Genomic DNA, 17,635 nt, shown 5'->3' with positions numbered 1-17,635 from the left:
AAGAGGAGATCTAAACTGGAACCCTCATGGAAAAAGGGATAGTAGTTGACTACAGTGAAACATCTAAAGCCTAGAGAATTTATAATCCTTGGAAAAAAATTAATTGAACTAAGTAGGGATGTATTCTTTGAAGAAGATGTTGCATTCAAAAGATCTAAAGGCATCTATTAAATATATGATGAGTCTCCTCAAAATATGGAAGAGGATCACACTTTCGAGATTCTGAGGGGGACCATGAACCTATAGAAGATAATAATCACAATGAACTTATGAATTTTGTTGATGAGCCCACAAACAGTACTGTAAATCGTAAAAGACCTTTATGGGCGAGGAAAATGATTCAAAAGGCTGAAAATTATGAAGCACCAAAAGGAACCTTTAGGGAAAGCAAGAGATGTAATAGATAATCCAATTGTGTTGCACTTATGAGTGAAATCATCAAATCAGAACCTTCTAGTGTTGAGGAAACCTTCAAACATCAAGTTTGGAAAGATGCCATGACAAAAGAATACAAATCTATACTTAAGAACGATCTCTAGGACATTGTACCTAGATTAAAAGACAAATCAACAATTTCATTTAAATGGCGCTTCAAAATCAAACATGCTGGAGATGGGAGCATTGAAAAATATAAGGCAAGGTTTGTTGCCAGAGGCCTTTTCCAAAAGGAATGAATTGATTACGATTTTTTTTTTTGCTCCAGTTGCTCAATATACCTTTGTCAGTGTTGTGATTGTTATCGCCGTATCAAAGGGATGGGAGATACACTAAATGGATGTGAATTCTTCTTTTCTTAATGACATTGTAGAAGAGGAAGTGTATCTAGAGCAACATGAACAGTTTGTGGTACATGGTAATGGTTCTTATGCTTGCAAATTAAAGAAGGCTCTATATGGTCTTAAATAGGCTCCTCGAGCTTGGTATGAGAGGATAAAAGATTATCTTTCAGGTTTAGGTTTCTCTAAGAATAATGCAGATCCAAACCTTTACTTCAAGCTAATAAATGGTGACATGTTGATTCTCATTCTTTATGTTGATGACCTATTGATTGCAGGATAAGACCATCTTAGCAACAAGTGTAAACAAGACGTGACATTTGAATTTGACATGAAGGACTTGGATTCTACACTGCTTCCTTGGTTTAGAAGTATGGCAATAGGTTCACAGTATTATCTTAAATCAAGGAAAATATGCTATTGACATTTTGAAAAGGTTCAAAATGATGGACTGTAAACCAATTTCTACATCCATGGAGACAAATTTACTTAGTTAAAAGAAGCAACAATAAACTCACAATTAACAGATTACACTCTCTATCGCCAAATGATTGAGTCCTTGATGTATTTGATCAACATTAGACCGGATATTTGTTATTCAACAAATGCACTTAGTCAGTTCATGTGTGCACCAAGACAGTTATACTTAGTTGCAGCAAAACATATTTTGAAATACATGCATGGCACAATTGGATATGGTTTAAGATATAACAATGTATAATAAAATTTGCATGGATATAGTGAGTCAGATTGGACTGGAAGTGTAGTTGATAGTAAAAGTTCTCTAGGGTGTTGCTTCAACTTAGGATCAGCCATGATTTCCTGCTTTAGCAGAAAGCAATCTTTAGTTGCACAAAGTTCTATCAAAGCTGAGTACATTGCAACATCTATGGGAGCTCAAGAACCCATGTGGTTAAGAAAACTTCTTGTAGGATTGTTTTGACAATCCTTGAATCCCACGATTGGATAACCAATGTTGTATAAAGCTTTCAGTGGATCCAGTGTTCCATGATAGATCAAAGCACATTGAAGTTCCTTACCATTGTGTTTGAGACATGGTGGAGAGAAATGTTATGTACTTGAGATATATTAGTACAAAAGAACAATCATCAAACATTCTCACCGAGCCTCTCTCCAAAACAAAAGTGGAATGCTTTAGAGGTAAGCTTGGTTTGGTTGAAATGTAATTCTATTTGAGATTGAGTCTCAACTAACTAAATTTATTATACTAATATATTTAGAAGATGTTTAATATGTAAACTATTTTTTCATGTGGGGATTACATGACTTCATGGGTCCTTGTGAATATCTTGAAAGGTAACAATCTTTCAATGATGTAAACTTGTACTTCTGGTTATTGTTGTAAGGTGTCAACTTTGCAGTAGTGAAACCTTACTATCATAATGGATATCATGTGACTTGATAATTGTGAACAAGTCATGATAGATTATATCTCAAGTGATATTAAGTGAGTGGTGTATAATCACAATGAATTAAATGACCGAGATATTTCATGGTGGATATTATGTGACATAACATCCATGAATATGCCATTAGCATATATCCTTATGGTAGGCATCATGTGATTTGATGCTTGTGCACATACAATAATGGATATTGTGAGTATGGTGAATATCATGTGAGTTGATATTGGTGGAGATTCCATTACTCCTGATATCATTGTGAGGTAATTTTATTTATGGTGGATGTAATGAGACCCGATTCTTGTAGATATGCCACAATTCCAGATATCACAGTGAGATGATATCTTTTCCACACAATATATGAATCTATTTTGTTTACATCAAGATTGTAATTATCCTCCAGAGGGAGTGTTGACGAATTGTAGCTTCGGTTGGATTAATCCTATCGATGAAATTAAATACATAAGTAGCCTATCGACCTTGATCATTTGATTAGTATACATCTTTTGTACATTGTTTTTATTATGGTTATTACAATACATGATTAAAATTTAGTAAATCAAGAATCATGTATATATGTATATTTAATATTGTATATGCCTATTATTAAATGCACATATATACATGACTTAGTTTGATGTAACAATTTGAATTAATAATCATGCTATCGATATTAATCATGTAGTTCATACTATTGATATTAATAATGTTGTTAGTATTAATCATAACATTGATATTAATTATGTCATGTATCAATATTGGATATCGACATTCACATTGTTGAGTATCGACAATAAATATTGATATCATACTATGCTTTTGGTAATATGTATATGCTTTTGGTAATATGTATCAAGCAGAATATGGTATCGATATTTAATATCGACCTTGCATTGACTATTATGTTATTCGACAATGTGTATTGACTATGGCACTAATAATATGAATTGATAATAAGTATCAATTATCAGAGGACACATCAATTTGTATATTGGTTGCGATTAGTCAATGATCAGTAATAAGACATGTCTCTATGGGACACGTCTCCACACTATTGAATACATGATACTCGATGAAAGTATCTTGTGAACTATAGAAAATCTTTAAGTGCTGAGCAAGACTCATCAATATATACATGAAGCATATCGGTGGCATTATGTATAAAGTTCAGATTAGTATTGCATTCTTGTTACATCTAAGCATCACCTCATCATTATGATCTCAGCAGATCAATATATATTCATGTGGCATTTATATTAATATATATCCAAGTAAAATTATTGAGATTTTTCCATCAACATATCATATAGAATCAGTATATACATCTGAAAGTAGTGATTAAAATTTAAAATACTACTAGATTTGGCCAAATTTAACAAGTAATTATAGTGATAGTCACTATTATTCATACTTTAAAATCTCGCCGACTTATCACCGATAAGTCTACTTCTTGCAAGAAGTTTTTTGTGGCGAGAAAACTCAAGTTTTTATTGCCACTTTAGGGCACCAAGAAGTTGAAGTTCTCATGGCGAGAAATTGGCGATATATCGCCAACTTATCATGATAACTAACTGTTTTCTCGCGGGTGACGTCCAGTATATACCCGTGCTTATCAAAACGCAATTTCATTGTTTCTTTTGTTGCGTTTGGCATCTTGGGTGGAGGAGAAGGGTTTTGTAGCAGCACTTAGGTGTTTGGTAGTGATTTGTAGCAATTTCCAGTGGATTAGGAGTGGATTCGAAGCTCTTTCCAAACAAATCCGGATCCACAAGTAAGTTTCTCAATTTTTTTTCCTTTTGAGTTAAACTTTTTTTTGTCTTCCCATACTTGCATATCTTGCATCATACTTGCATATCTTGCATTTGTAATGTTCTCTAATACATTTTACAGTTTTAGAGTGAATGAGTCATGACAAAGAGTCAAAGACCTAACACCATCTTTTTGCAATTTTCCCAAAAACAATCAAGTTTTTCTCAATAATTTCAAAACTTTAAGGCTAATCTATTTTTCGTTTTATTCTCTGATTTTCTAGAAAATATGGCTTCCTTTGCATTTGGGGTAGCAGCATCTTCCAGTGGTCCCGTAGCATGTCCATCTAGATTCATAGGCACACACCCTAAAGGGGCTAGAGACTTTGCATGGAAATATGCCTTTGAAGGAACAGAGTATAATAGTGTCATATGCATAAAATGTGAAAGACAAATCGAGGCATATCTCGTTTGAAATACCACCTTGCTGGTATAGAAAAACGTGACACAAGGATTTTTGATGTGACTACGGAGGAAATAAAAAGGGAGATGATTGCTTTGCTTAGTGCCCAAGAAGAGAAGAAGTTGAAAAGGGAAAGGGCAAAATTGGCCATGAGGGCAGCCTTTTACGAATCGCAAGGTATGTTTCCTTTTAATAATCATTTATTATTTTCTAATCATGACTAATGCTTGTGCTAAAACAATTATCAATTTATCATGATTCATAATGAGATGATGTGGGTTGTGTCATGTGACTAGGTATCCCAGCCACCCTTGATGAAGAAGAAGAAGCAGTTGAGGGGATTCTGGGCTCTTTTCGTGGCCCAAGGATCCGTGTAAGGAACACACCTACTCGTGGCAGGTCCTCGGGCTCAACTTCCATATCTGCTAGGTCTAGTAGACCACAAAACTCTTCCATTGATGGTTATTTTGTGCATAGAAACACACCTGGAGCACAACCATCATTGGAGGGTACTGGATGGAACCGTGATGTGCATGCGCAACTTGACATTCAATGTGCTGATTTTTGGTTTTTTAACAAGCTCTCCTTCAATATTGCAGCAAGTCCATATTTTCTGAATTTTGTGACTAGTTGTACGGTAGCAGGAAAGGGCTACAAATCACCTACTCCTGCAGCCTTGAGTGGGAGGTAATTCACTTGTTTCAAACTTTAATACTTTTACAGTTTTACAATTTACTTGTTTTTGTTGAAAGTAATTTTTCTTAATCAGACTCGTGTACTTAAAGTGAATTTCATTTTTTATTTTGTGCTTGTAGATTGTTGAAAGATGTTGTTTGTAGGGGTAAAGAAGTGATTGAAGAGCAAAGGTTAGAATGGAAATAGTATGGCTGCACCATACTTTCAAATGGATGGACGGATGGAAGAAACTGTACCATCATCAACTTTTTAGTTTCTTGCAAGGATCAAGTGATCTTTCTTAAATCCTTGGATGCCTCGGACAAGATAAAGACGGCTAAGACTTTAACTCGAATGCTAGAGAATATTGTGATAGAGGTTGGGGCTGAAAATGTGGTGCAAATCATAACCGACAATGCAGCAGCATATGTGGCAGCGGGTAGGATCTTACAAGAAAAGTATAGCACACCCTTTTGGTCTCCTTGTGCAACACGTTATTAACCTTCTTTTGGAGGATATAGGGAAATTGGATTGGGTGAAACCGGTTGTAGAGGAAGCAAGGACGATAACAAAATATATCTACAATCACCCTTGGGTCCTTCGCTTGATGAGAGACTACACCAAAGACGAGGAGTTGGTTAGACCCGCGGTCACAAGATTTGCAACGATTTTTTTAACGTTGCAAAGTGTTCTTAAACATATGAATCCTTTGAGGCAGATGTTTGTGTCCAAAATGGCTACAATCAAGTTATTCAAAGAAGGCCGATGGGCAGAGTGTTGCATGCATTGTGTTTGACATCCAGTTTTTTGAGCGAGCTTCAGAAAATGTGGATGTGAGTTGGAAACTTCAAAGTTTGATTTTTTTTTTAACTTATTAATCAAGTCTTTCATTATTATTTTATAACCCTACTCTCTGATTAATAATTGGTTTCTACTTTTCAATTGTAGGTGGTGAAGCACTTGGTTAGAGTTCTTTTCTTGGTAGATGGGGAACAAACCCCAATGGGGTCCCTTTATGAGGCCATGGATAGGGCGAAAGAGGCTGTCAGAAATAAGTACAGGGGAAAGAGCCTAAAATTTCAGCCCTTATGGGATATTATTGATAGGAGATGGAGCAATCAGCTCCACCAACCCATTCATGTAGCAAGGTATTTCCTCAACCCTTGTTACCGCTTCTCTCCATCATATGCGGATCCCAATGGAGAGGTCATGGAGGGCTTTATTGAATGCATGCAAAGGATGGTACCTGACATTGCGGTGCGAGACCTCATTGTGGCCGAGATGGAAGTGTATCAAAATGCAACGGGCAAACTATTCTCTTCAGCCTTGGCAAAGAGAGGTAGACAGACCCAGACACCAGGTACAATATTTGGAATTTCGAGTCTCTCACATGCATGTTAAGTAGATAAATAAGCTATAAAAACTTGTCCTCATCTTGCTTTCTAACTCTTTAATATTTATCTTGCAGATGCTTGGTGGTGAAATTGGGGTGGTAATGTCCCAAATCTGCAAAAGCTTGCTCGTCGCATCTTATGTCAGCCTTGTAGCTCATCTAGTTGTGAGCGTAATTGGAGCTTGTTTGAATCTATCCATACAAAGAAGAGGAACAAGTTGGCACAAAAACGCCTAAATGACCTTGTCTTTGTGCATTATAACCTCAAGTTGCACATAAGAAAGGTAATGGCAATAGCAACTGAGCCACTTGATCTGGATGACATAGATCCTTTTGGCGATTGGACAACAGAGGAGTAGCCTTCACTGTTCACTGAGGATGAAATATATGAGTTGGAGAGGGAGGCTATGGAGGAGGGTGGTTTTGCAGTGGGACTAGACGACATTCAGGAGGAGGGCAGTGAGAATGAGGATTCTGAGGACAGTAACAGTGAGCACAGTGATAGTGAGGATGAGGATGATGAGGAGTCCTTGCCAGGGGCAACACCAACACCGCCACAAACAACTGCTACGGCTAGAGCTGCTAGACCCTTTCCCTCGCCCATACTTTTTACTAGAACTACTGGGATGGGGAAGAGGAATATGTAGACTAGTTTCATATTGAACTTGACATTTGTATTTGTTTATATTTTGACAAAAACAATTCGGTATTTACTATTTGTAGCTTGTTTCAAAGTTCAAAGTTTGTAGACTGTGACTACATTGACATTCCACATGAGGATGCGATTTTGTTACTTATTGCATTTATATATATCTAGATCAGCTTGTTTCGTTTGTTTACTCATTTATTGACTCAATACATGCATCTACTTATTGAATTTTGTGAAAAAAATGCACTTTTAATTAAATTAAAGTCATTTTTTAAATTTCTGATATTTTCCCGAGAAGTTGCCGATTTCTCTCCAATATTTGCCAAGAAATTTTTTTTGCCCTCGCCGAGAAGTTGAACTATGCTATTATTAGTTAAGTCAGTCGTTAAAATTAGTTATGAGTTGTAGAAAAAATGATTAAATGTGATTAATTATGAAGGAACACAAGTCATTGGAGGTACTTCTTCTAACTTGTTTCATCCGCTAAACATCAGGTATGAAGAAGAGTACTACTGAAACACAGAAGGAAATATAGCTCTTTTCTTTCTAAGTACCCGCATCCGAGCATCATCAAAAGAGAATTAGAATGGTGATAGAATGAATTACGGGAGTTCGCAGTTAGAAGATTACTATGGTGGCTGACATATAATGTGATGGAATTGGTTTGAATATTATCACTGCAGAAGTTCTTTGATCTAACACAATATATATTTTTAATGCATAAACATTGGGACCAAGGACATCAAATTATTGTCATGCAAAACATGATAATTATGCAGCACAGAGAAGAGATATATACTCCTGCCTAACGCTCGATGGACAACCATTTCAATCTAAGGGTAGTGATCTTGACAGGAGGTGTTAATCCCATGCAATTGAATGATAGTGTGAATACTTCTGTGATTCTTGCATGTCCACAAACATGGCAGCCAATAGCTGAAGATCAATAGGAGATAGGAGATTAGAAGACTGAAGAATGAGAATATTGGATGTAATGAGTAATTGTATACAGCGAACAGGACTTAAGAATTAGAAGAGTGATGATTAATCTTAAGCCCACTTAATTCATCTCCATTACATAAGGTGTGAATGCAAGCAAGATAACAGTTATAAAAAATGATAAGTACATCTGGAATATGGATGACAGTTTTCTGGAGAAGTTCAATAATTTAGTAAATTAACAAGTCATTGTCAAGGAGTTAAGTCATAACAATCATATGGAGTCTCTTCCTAATGTTAATTAGGAAGAGGAATATATAAGCATACCAAAGTATAAAACCAAAAGAGACACTAGTACATCAATGCACTGACATGAACCATCATTTTAAATTAATATTCAGTTGTTAAGGCTCTCAGTAAGGGGACATAAAAATGATGGAGACCATATTTCTACACAACCTTGTAGACCAATCTATCACACTTAATTAACTGATGCAATATTTATAATTTAATCGAGTTGATGTTCATTATCTCTATCATATGTAATGGAAGAAGGATTATTAATAGAACTAAGGAAACTTAAAGAGGTTTCATAAACAGCAGTACAAATAATTCAAAAAAAAAAAAGAAAGAATTTTAGAGGGAATTTGAATAGGATCTGACACAGGGACATTACAGGCAGTACATTCAAGAGAACATTAAAACTCCTGTAAAGCAGACTTTAAAGAATTGTAGGGTCTTCTGAGATAGGTTTACTGGCATAGAGATTAATCTGGTTTTTAATACAATACCAAGACGTTGTAACTTGGGTATGAGCTCACAAATTTGCTAATATATCTTCTCAATGAGTGCTAAGAACAAACATTCTGCCAAAAAATGTGGCTTTTCAAAATGAAAATCAGTGTATGGTTTGTGTAGATATAAACAGTCCTTTTTCTCTGTGATGACTGTAAAATGCTTTGTTAAATTTGTAACATGTTGGAATTTGATTTTCCTCACAAGGGTCTTAATGCAAGTTAGAATTGAAACTGTAGTTTTCTTCTTCAATTTCAATGGTGCATAATATGAGAATGATAATAATTTAGGGAACATCAAAAGGGATTATAAAGATCTTAAGAATAAACCGTGTTCATTAAGTTTTACAGAAGTTTGATCCAAATTTCATATCTCGTCCTTGGCAATTCTATATAATATTTGCAACCTGAAATAACCTCACCTTCTAAAGTTTGCACTTATTTTGGCTGTGCTTCAGTAAGGTCATGTGTTTCTCAAGTATGCTTTTCCATTGACCATTGCGAAATTCTTGACACCATAGAGTTTTCACATTCCTCCTTTGCAAAATTTTAATATCGAAGGCTCCTCTTCATCAATAGCATGCTCTTTGTTTCTTTGTTTGGGTTATTCAGAATGAGCACATGTGCTTGACACTCGAGAACTGTAGGAATGGGAATGGTCACCAAACTATGATGTGCCCAAGGACTGTTAGGGAGAGAATTGCAACACATGTTTGCTCTACTCCACGCCATTAAAATATTTGATAATATCTTTCTATGTTGAAGCCCTTGAGATTGGTTCGAGATCTTTTCAAGACATAATTTCCTATTTGAGGCCAAATATTTTTCATTGCATGTTTAACATTTTTAAGCATTAGATATTTCTCAACAAATGGAATTTTGATTTCTCTCCTATTGTTAAGGGCTTCAATCTGTTGGTAAATACTTTTTAGTACAAAATCTTTACCTGTTCCTAGCAAATGTTTGATATTAGAATATCGGATTCATTAATATGACTTGTATTCTTATCATTCTCATATATTTTATGATCTTTTTATAATTATTATTAATTTTCATTGATGAATTATTTTTCTGTGATGATGAGTTCAGACAAGAGTACAAGGAATTGAATAAACTGCGGGGTTTTCTTCCACGAGTGCCATTTGTTGCCTTAACTGCAACAGCCACTGAGAGGTATGCATATTTTTTGGTACTTTTGGCTTCTTAAAAATCCAATGAATGGTAAATTGGAGTCCCATATTTACAAATTTATCGTAGCTGCAACATTATCGAAAATATATTTCTTTGATTGAGGGAATTCTTTTTTTTTGGGCTATTTGAATTATTTTCTTTTAACGTGATTTTGTATTTTAATGTGGTAAAGTTATGATTGTATTTTGAATTGATTGATAGTATACTTATGGTGCTTTTGCAATGGTATCATTACATTAGAACAGGGATGATGATATTTTTGAAGATGTGATGCTAGGGGGTTTTTGTAATGGTATGATTTAATGGGAGTAAGGCTTATTATATATTTTAACTTCTTTTTTTGATGCTTTCATAATAAGGTTAGCTATGTTATAATATTTTTTGATGCTTCTGTAGTCCGTTGTGTTGGGAAATAACGTTAGAAAAAGACCACATGTTATTTTGTGATTGATGGTTCAAATTTGCAACCACTCAAGAGGACTATTATTAGGAGAAAATAAAAGCCTTACATATATCCTTTTATAAGACTGAATAAGACTACAACTGAATGGCATTCTTAACCGGTTAACTTTGAGTGCAGTCTTTGTTCTAATTCTTTAATTCAAACTTCTAAAGAGTTTGTGTTATTGTGTTTAAACATATTCAAATTCTTTTTTGTACTTGCTCAAAGTCTCTATATTTAGCAATGTTTGACAGGTGCTTGCCCCCACCGAAAAATGCTGTCACATGTATTGGGATGTTTCAGTGATAAGGGGACTGGGGGGATGACCGCCAAAAACATCATCTTTGCATGGACACCACTAGGATGCTTGCTATATGGAAAATGCTATTACATACTATTTCCAATCATTAACTTTGTCAAAACTAGTTTGCCTTTCATGGAGCACTCCCAAAGATGTAATATTACAAAGATTGCAATTCAGCTGAATTTGCATATCAGTGCTATACCTGACCACTGCTTTGCTTCTGTCCCTCCACTTTCTCCTCGCCCTCCCGAAATTTATGCCCTTGGTCCCCCATACTTGCATCCCCTTTTCAGGAGATTCCATGGAACTATATATTTAGTTGAACTCTTTAAGTGTGTTGGTTGTGGGGTTCCCATCTAGGAAAAAACTATAAAAAGTATTTCTAGCTTGAGTTGACACTTTATTAGCTTTATTTTTTAGGCAAAGACATGTTGATAGTTTTGTTCAGCATGAGCATGAATCACTCAAAATAAACACGATGCACATTATAATTAGTGTACATAATGTTCAGACTAGGTGATTTATGTTTACAAGGAGCTGGTCTTTCTAAAATAAAGAGTTGTTCTATCACACATTTGTTCTATGATGTCTCAGTGCTCACTTAAATCTAAGAATCAAAATGCAGTTAAAGGCAACTCCAGCAGGGATTTAGTAACTATTGACTAGTCATAGTGTGGTGTACAGCTATAGTTCCGAAAATCGCCATAAAATCGCGTGAATTGCGATAAGATTCAGCCAAAATGATTTTTTTTGCATCGTGAATTGCTGTTGGCGATTTTTTGGCATGAATCGCCTGAATCGGTGATTCATGCCAAAAATCACCTGAATCTGCCCTAAAAATAGGCTATAAGTTAGTAACTTAAGAGCTTATTATCTGCCTGTCAGTGATTTGTTTTTCTTGTCAGAAGAAGAGAGTAACAAGGGTATTTACAATCGAAAACCTCTGTACTACAGTTGTGATAAACCACATGATCAGATACACACAATAATGATACACAAAATGACCCTCTACTAATAATTATCAGTATCACCATAACATCAACAACGCTCTGCTACAGTATCAAAGCTAGCCACCAGCAGTTCAAATTCCTCACCAAAGAAAATACATCCCATTGAGATATCAAAACGTTGCTACAGGAAGTCTCGTCTATTACATAGTGGTGACACTTCATTGTATTAGCCATGTACACAGCTGTTACAATATTGTTGCCTTTTTGATGACCAAAAGTAATGTAGACATAAGACTCTTGGCATAACACAGCCACACATGCACATGCTATTATGATAACTGATGAGGCCCAAGAATAAGACACTTCAACCATCCAAACATCCAAGGTCTTCATAAAATAACGGGACTGATTGAATGAGGTCTTTCAGCCACTGAGCATACGTAACATCAAACACTGATGGAGATGACAATTTAAGATATAAATAATCATCACAGGTATATATAGGGACAATCTAAAGGCTTTCTTTAATGTAACCCACAACAAACACATTGCCTTGGCAAGATTACTGGGTGTTTTAAATACTACTACTATATTGATGAAAATTTGATTTTTAATAAATGCCATATTTCGTCTTCAGCAAACCAAGTTACACTTTGTTGTGTTTTTTGTTCAGCACAGTATATTGGTTTCATAAATATGGGAAGGATAATGTTTAATAAAAGAAGTCTGGTTTAAACTTGAATATTTTATCTTCCTTGGTAGGATCTTTTGGGATGATCTGATTCCTTCCCTGAATCTGCCCAAAAAATCTGATTTAAAAAAAATTTTGTTTACAAATATTGATATTGAATCACTGATAGACATACGTTTCAAACTTTCATGGATCTTCATCTTAGATTCTTACATACATTTATGATTTGATGTCTTATGGATCTCCATCTTACATACATTCTATGATTTGAATCATTATGATCATTTGATTTCTATTTACTTCAGCTAGCGTACAATTTACATTTTACATAACATATTTACGTATGTGATGGATTTTAATTTTTATGTTCCATGTTTATGTATGTTAAGTTTTAACTTCTATTTGATGATGTTATAGTGTGTTTAAGTTATATTCAATAAAGGGTGCATGAAATAAGTTTTAAATTGTTAAAATTTCTAAATTTATAGGGTTTTTTCAAATTTGCCGATTCATCACCGATTCATGGGCAATTCATGGCCGATTCACGATTCGATTTGGCCTTGCCGATTCCGATCCAATTCTGATTTTCGTTACTTTGTGTACAGCTGATCATGAAGGAAATCAGGTCTTGATCATTCTCCTTTGTAAGAAGATTTTTCTTCAACTGCTGTACTAGAACCTGTCAAAAAAATTTCAGCTTGGAAAGAAGAACCAGTTCAAGGGATGGTTGTTGATTAGGAAGGCAATAGCAATAACAATCATGCATCTCCATTATTTCTTTGTGATAATCAAATTTGCTCATTGGCATTGACAAAAATGCTAGAGCTTTCTCATGGACCAATGAAGCATTTTCAAAGATTTATGGTTCTGGCAAGCAAGATTCAGATGAAAATGTGTCAACCTTCATCACCACATGTGTAATTTTGAGTGTGGCAAATGAGGATATTCTCAAATGAAGGGATCCAAACATACCAACATAACCGAATTGCTGCAATCAATGAGACATTATTTGCAAGAATGCATACCATCTCATGTAGTATCTGTAGTGACAACCACTTACTAAAGTGGAAGCATCAAACAAATAATTGTGTTTGGAAGAACAATCACAACCAACTGCCCTATAAGCTTGCCAAGGCTCAAGAATCATCTGCTTATGAAAAGATGTTCAAAACCAACATGAAAATGTAAGGGCAGTGGTATTCAATCTGAAAACTTATTGAGATTGTAGGAGATGTAAATAATGTGGCATATGATGAAATCATGTCTACCAACCAGCCACAACCATAAATTGCTCAATTGCTTGTCCTGAAAAGTCGTACAATTCATATGGGGCTCAAGAACTGAAGTCATGTATATGCTGGTTGGAAAAAGGACAACAATATTAACACCAAAATTTTCCCCGTGACTCCAATTCTTTGTATGCCTCCTCAAGATATTATATGGAGGCAAACTCCCCAATATTCTTGCTAAATGTAATGCCCCCATTTTTGTGAGCATTGGAGTCTGAGGGATTATTATTTTGACCCTCGTAGCCTAGTATGGTGGATTAGAGGGACCAGTTCTAGAGTTTTGGAGCACTTTAGGTGACTTTTGTAAGTGTTTACAAATCTTTCATTTCTTCCAGGGCATTGATATTTAGAGGTTTCTCTTTTCGGTTCCATTTTTAGGGACTTACTATTTACAATAAGTTAGATGTTAGAGAGGGACCCTTACTATTTTTATTGAGACATCCAAATTGATAGTGGGAGTAGTGTGTTAGCCAATGATGAAGTCAAAATTATTAAATAATGGTTATTATTGGATTTATGACATTTAATTGTTATTAAAGTGTTATTTTAATAATTATTTTAAGGGAAAATTATCTTGACTTATGTGACTTTATAATTAAAGGGGATTCAATATCATAAAGTCAAATTATAAAGTGAGAGCATTTAGTAACTTTATTATTAAAGGATATTTAATGATTATAATGTCAAATTATAAAGTGCATATGAGGAATAATATCAAGTGTCAATTTCAAGGAAGATATAACTGATTATTAATAGATATACTCTATATTATATTGTTTTGCACTAAATGAAGGGATTGGCCCTTTTCAACAGTTATTATAGTGTTTTATTCTATGTACCCCAGGGATGCATCCCCGCCTGAAAAGCCCAGGTTTTTGAGACGGGGATGTCCCCGGGACGGGGGAACGGGTATGGGACATCCCCTCGCTGTCCCCAACTTGCCAAAATCTGCAGGAAACGTCCTTGGTTCTTGGGGATGTCTGGGAAATAAAAAGGGGATGACCAGCTGTCCCTGGTATAGAAAGGGACTTCCAAACGTCCCCTAACTGTACTGGGGACAGCCAGCCATCCCAATACAAAAACAAAAAAAAAAACATAATTTGTTTAATCCTACCTTGGTTGCCTGATGGGCCCCGCCCCTCCAAATGTCATTTGCTTGGTTTTGCCTGTGAAGTTGGAGTGTATTTCAGCTGGCTGGGGTTTTCATTTTGCAAGAAGAGGAGGTGATTTTTATGATATTGTTCACTGCTAAACAAATATAAAAATATATTTGTTCACATATTGATATGCATATTGACAATTGTTTACTGAAATCGGTTATTATTTCTTAGATGACATTCAAATGGTGTATGTTAAGGTTCTATAATGTTTAAATGACATGCTTTGTGCTTAGTTTCATATGAATGACATGTATATTAATTGTAAATGCATTTCCACAGTCCATCGTGGTAATAATTCTGTGCTTTTGGATTTTGATTGTGTGAATGTATATTTGCAAATTTCAGTGTATATATTGAAATTTTCCTATATATATATATATATAGGGAACATAGCAAGTGGATTTCAAAAGGGAATTAAGGTCAGTTAAGAGTTGAAAGGACAAAAGGTTTCAAAAAACAAATCAAATGCATTATTGATGATCATTTGTCTTTGCGTTTGGGTGTTGAGCATTGAGACCTAGGGTTTTAGGCAACATCATCATTGGAGTTAAAAGTCTCTTCAGTGTTTTTGCAATCTTGAGGCTGTGAAAGACCATCTGAATCATTGCTTGACCGTGGGCTTCATATAGAGGTCCACTTGGTGCTTCATTGGATAAGATTTACATTTCTTTTAGAATCTTCAAGGCTTTTTCAAAGAATATCTTTTGCAGATTTAAATATGTTGAAAGAAGACTTTGTTGAAGATCTTCATATTTCTGCAATCACTTAATATAAGAAGTTCATGCCAGAACAGGGGCAGCTGCATGAAAGACATGATTTGGCTTTGTAGGGACTCTATTCTTTGCACAAGTATTGGCCACATCTTCATCAATCATAAGAATTTTCTTCCATCAGATTTTTTCATGTTTTTCTTGTATAGTTGGTATCAATTTTTAAAGATGTAATAGTTTCTGTTTGTAAGCAGCTGTAGGTGCACATTTATATCAGTTTGGCGCTTGCATTGGATACAATATTGTGAGCCAAGAGTCTTGGCCCTTTGCTTGTCATTTCAGTTTGTAAGCAATGTTACTCACAAGGAGTTTGAATGCCAAGAGCTGTTTCTCTCATATTTAGTTTGCATGTCAGTTGTTCATATTAATGTCTAGCTGCTGTAGGTGCATATTGACATTGTCTGGGTCATCAACATGCATTCAAAAAAAAAAAAAAATTGCATTTTGCATGATATGATTCTTTGTCTAGACATCATAATAACCATTTGAAAGCATTTAAATCACATTCGACATCATTTCAAGCAATCGATATCAGACTGAAACATTGAAATAGCCAGTAAAGAGAGGTTGTATGTAGAGTGTTTGATGATATTCCTTGAGCCGATGATTAGCATTTTGAGGTCCGAAATGACAAGGAATATTCACTAAAAGGAAAATAATTGTTTGCGAGAACCAACAAACTCACAAACATAACAGCACATGGATTGAAAATGTCTCCTTTGTGTTAATCTTATATAATCATGAAGAATTGTTAGAACTCTCATTGCTCACCTCCGAGGGTCCAAAAAAATCAAACCTTAGGACATGGTTTGTTGCCTGGAATGTCCTCCAAGAGTAGCCTATCATAGTTTACTTTACAATCCTCCATACGATGAATTCTTCGAATTTGGAAGGTCTAAAATGTACAATAATCACTACTATTGAAATCTGAAATCAGTGAAGTACAATTTGATTTGTGTGCTCTGCACAAGGGACAATAATAGTACCCGAGGAATTCCCAAGAATATGCATGCATTCCAACATTTATCGATGAACAAATGGAATCACGAGATTGCTGGTTGCTGGTAAGGAAATGAACACCACTATTACTTCCTTAACCCCTTAAAAACATTTCTAACATTCCAAGTAAGCTCCACCAAACCTTATTGAAGATCCAAGGACCCAAGCATAGACACCCAACTACGTTTGCTCTCCAACATGTCTAGAAGGATGCATATCACAACTACAAGTGTTATCCGTAACATCAAGCACATTAAGGAAGTTTATGACCCTTTTGGTAATCTCGTGTAACCCATCCATGAAAGCATCAACAATTGAGTTGTGAGGAACAATTGTTGTCTTCAGAATCCACCTCAAAGAAATATTGGTATAAGATAAATCATCAGTTAATCTGAAGGATGGATTGTCAATCATGTGGGTGTTGTGTTAAGTTTTTCTTTCTCCAAAGCTACACAAATAAGAAGCTTGAGATCTCTCTTCTTTGCAGCTGTTCTGAAATTTCTGGCAAGCCTAACAACATTGTTTGGAAACTTGTCAAAATCTGCATCTGTTCATTCCATGAAGAGGATTTACAAAGTACAACTAAAGGGCTTTTATTACAACTCATCATCTCAAGTATAAACTCGATCAAACTTCATACAAGAATGGTGTAACTCACAACAAGCACCAACAGTGAAAGAAATTTCATTTGAAATCATCAAATTGCATATCGAAGCTGACCTCCAATTCCTCGTGTAGTGAGAATAATAATACCTCTATGTCATATTATTCTAAATGCATTCTTATTTTGTCTCCTCATTTGTATTTTTTATGCATAGTGGTCTCCTTGGGGGATGACCAATCTGTTTAGCGTAAAGACACAGAGAATGAATGCATACAGACAATAGAACACGAACAGCAGTATTATATTCGCAATAGTAGATGAATGATGATTTACAATGATCCCGGACGGGATATAAATACTACTGCCGAACATTC

General features: G+C 35.1%; 1 protein-coding gene across 1 annotated transcript in view; it reads left to right on the top strand.

Annotated features, from left to right (window-relative positions):
• Positions 1-17,635, top strand: part of LOC149548440 (uncharacterized) — a 330,750-nt gene that overhangs the window by 87,248 nt on the left and 225,867 nt on the right. The window contains exon 6 of the mRNA XM_089792508.1: positions 9,951-10,034. Within this exon, the coding sequence (XP_089648634.1) occupies positions 9,951-10,034 (84 nt within the window). The remainder of the gene's footprint in view (positions 1-9,950; positions 10,035-17,635) is intronic.

The sequence above is a fragment of the Cupressus sempervirens genome, chromosome 7 (genome assembly GCF_028749045.1).
Source record: "Cupressus sempervirens isolate cs-2001-9-10 chromosome 7, ASM2874904v1, whole genome shotgun sequence".
NCBI lineage: Eukaryota > Viridiplantae > Streptophyta > Pinopsida > Cupressales > Cupressaceae > Cupressus > Cupressus sempervirens.
Note: the sequence above shows the minus strand (reverse complement) of the source record. Positions and strands in the feature narration are given on the sequence as shown.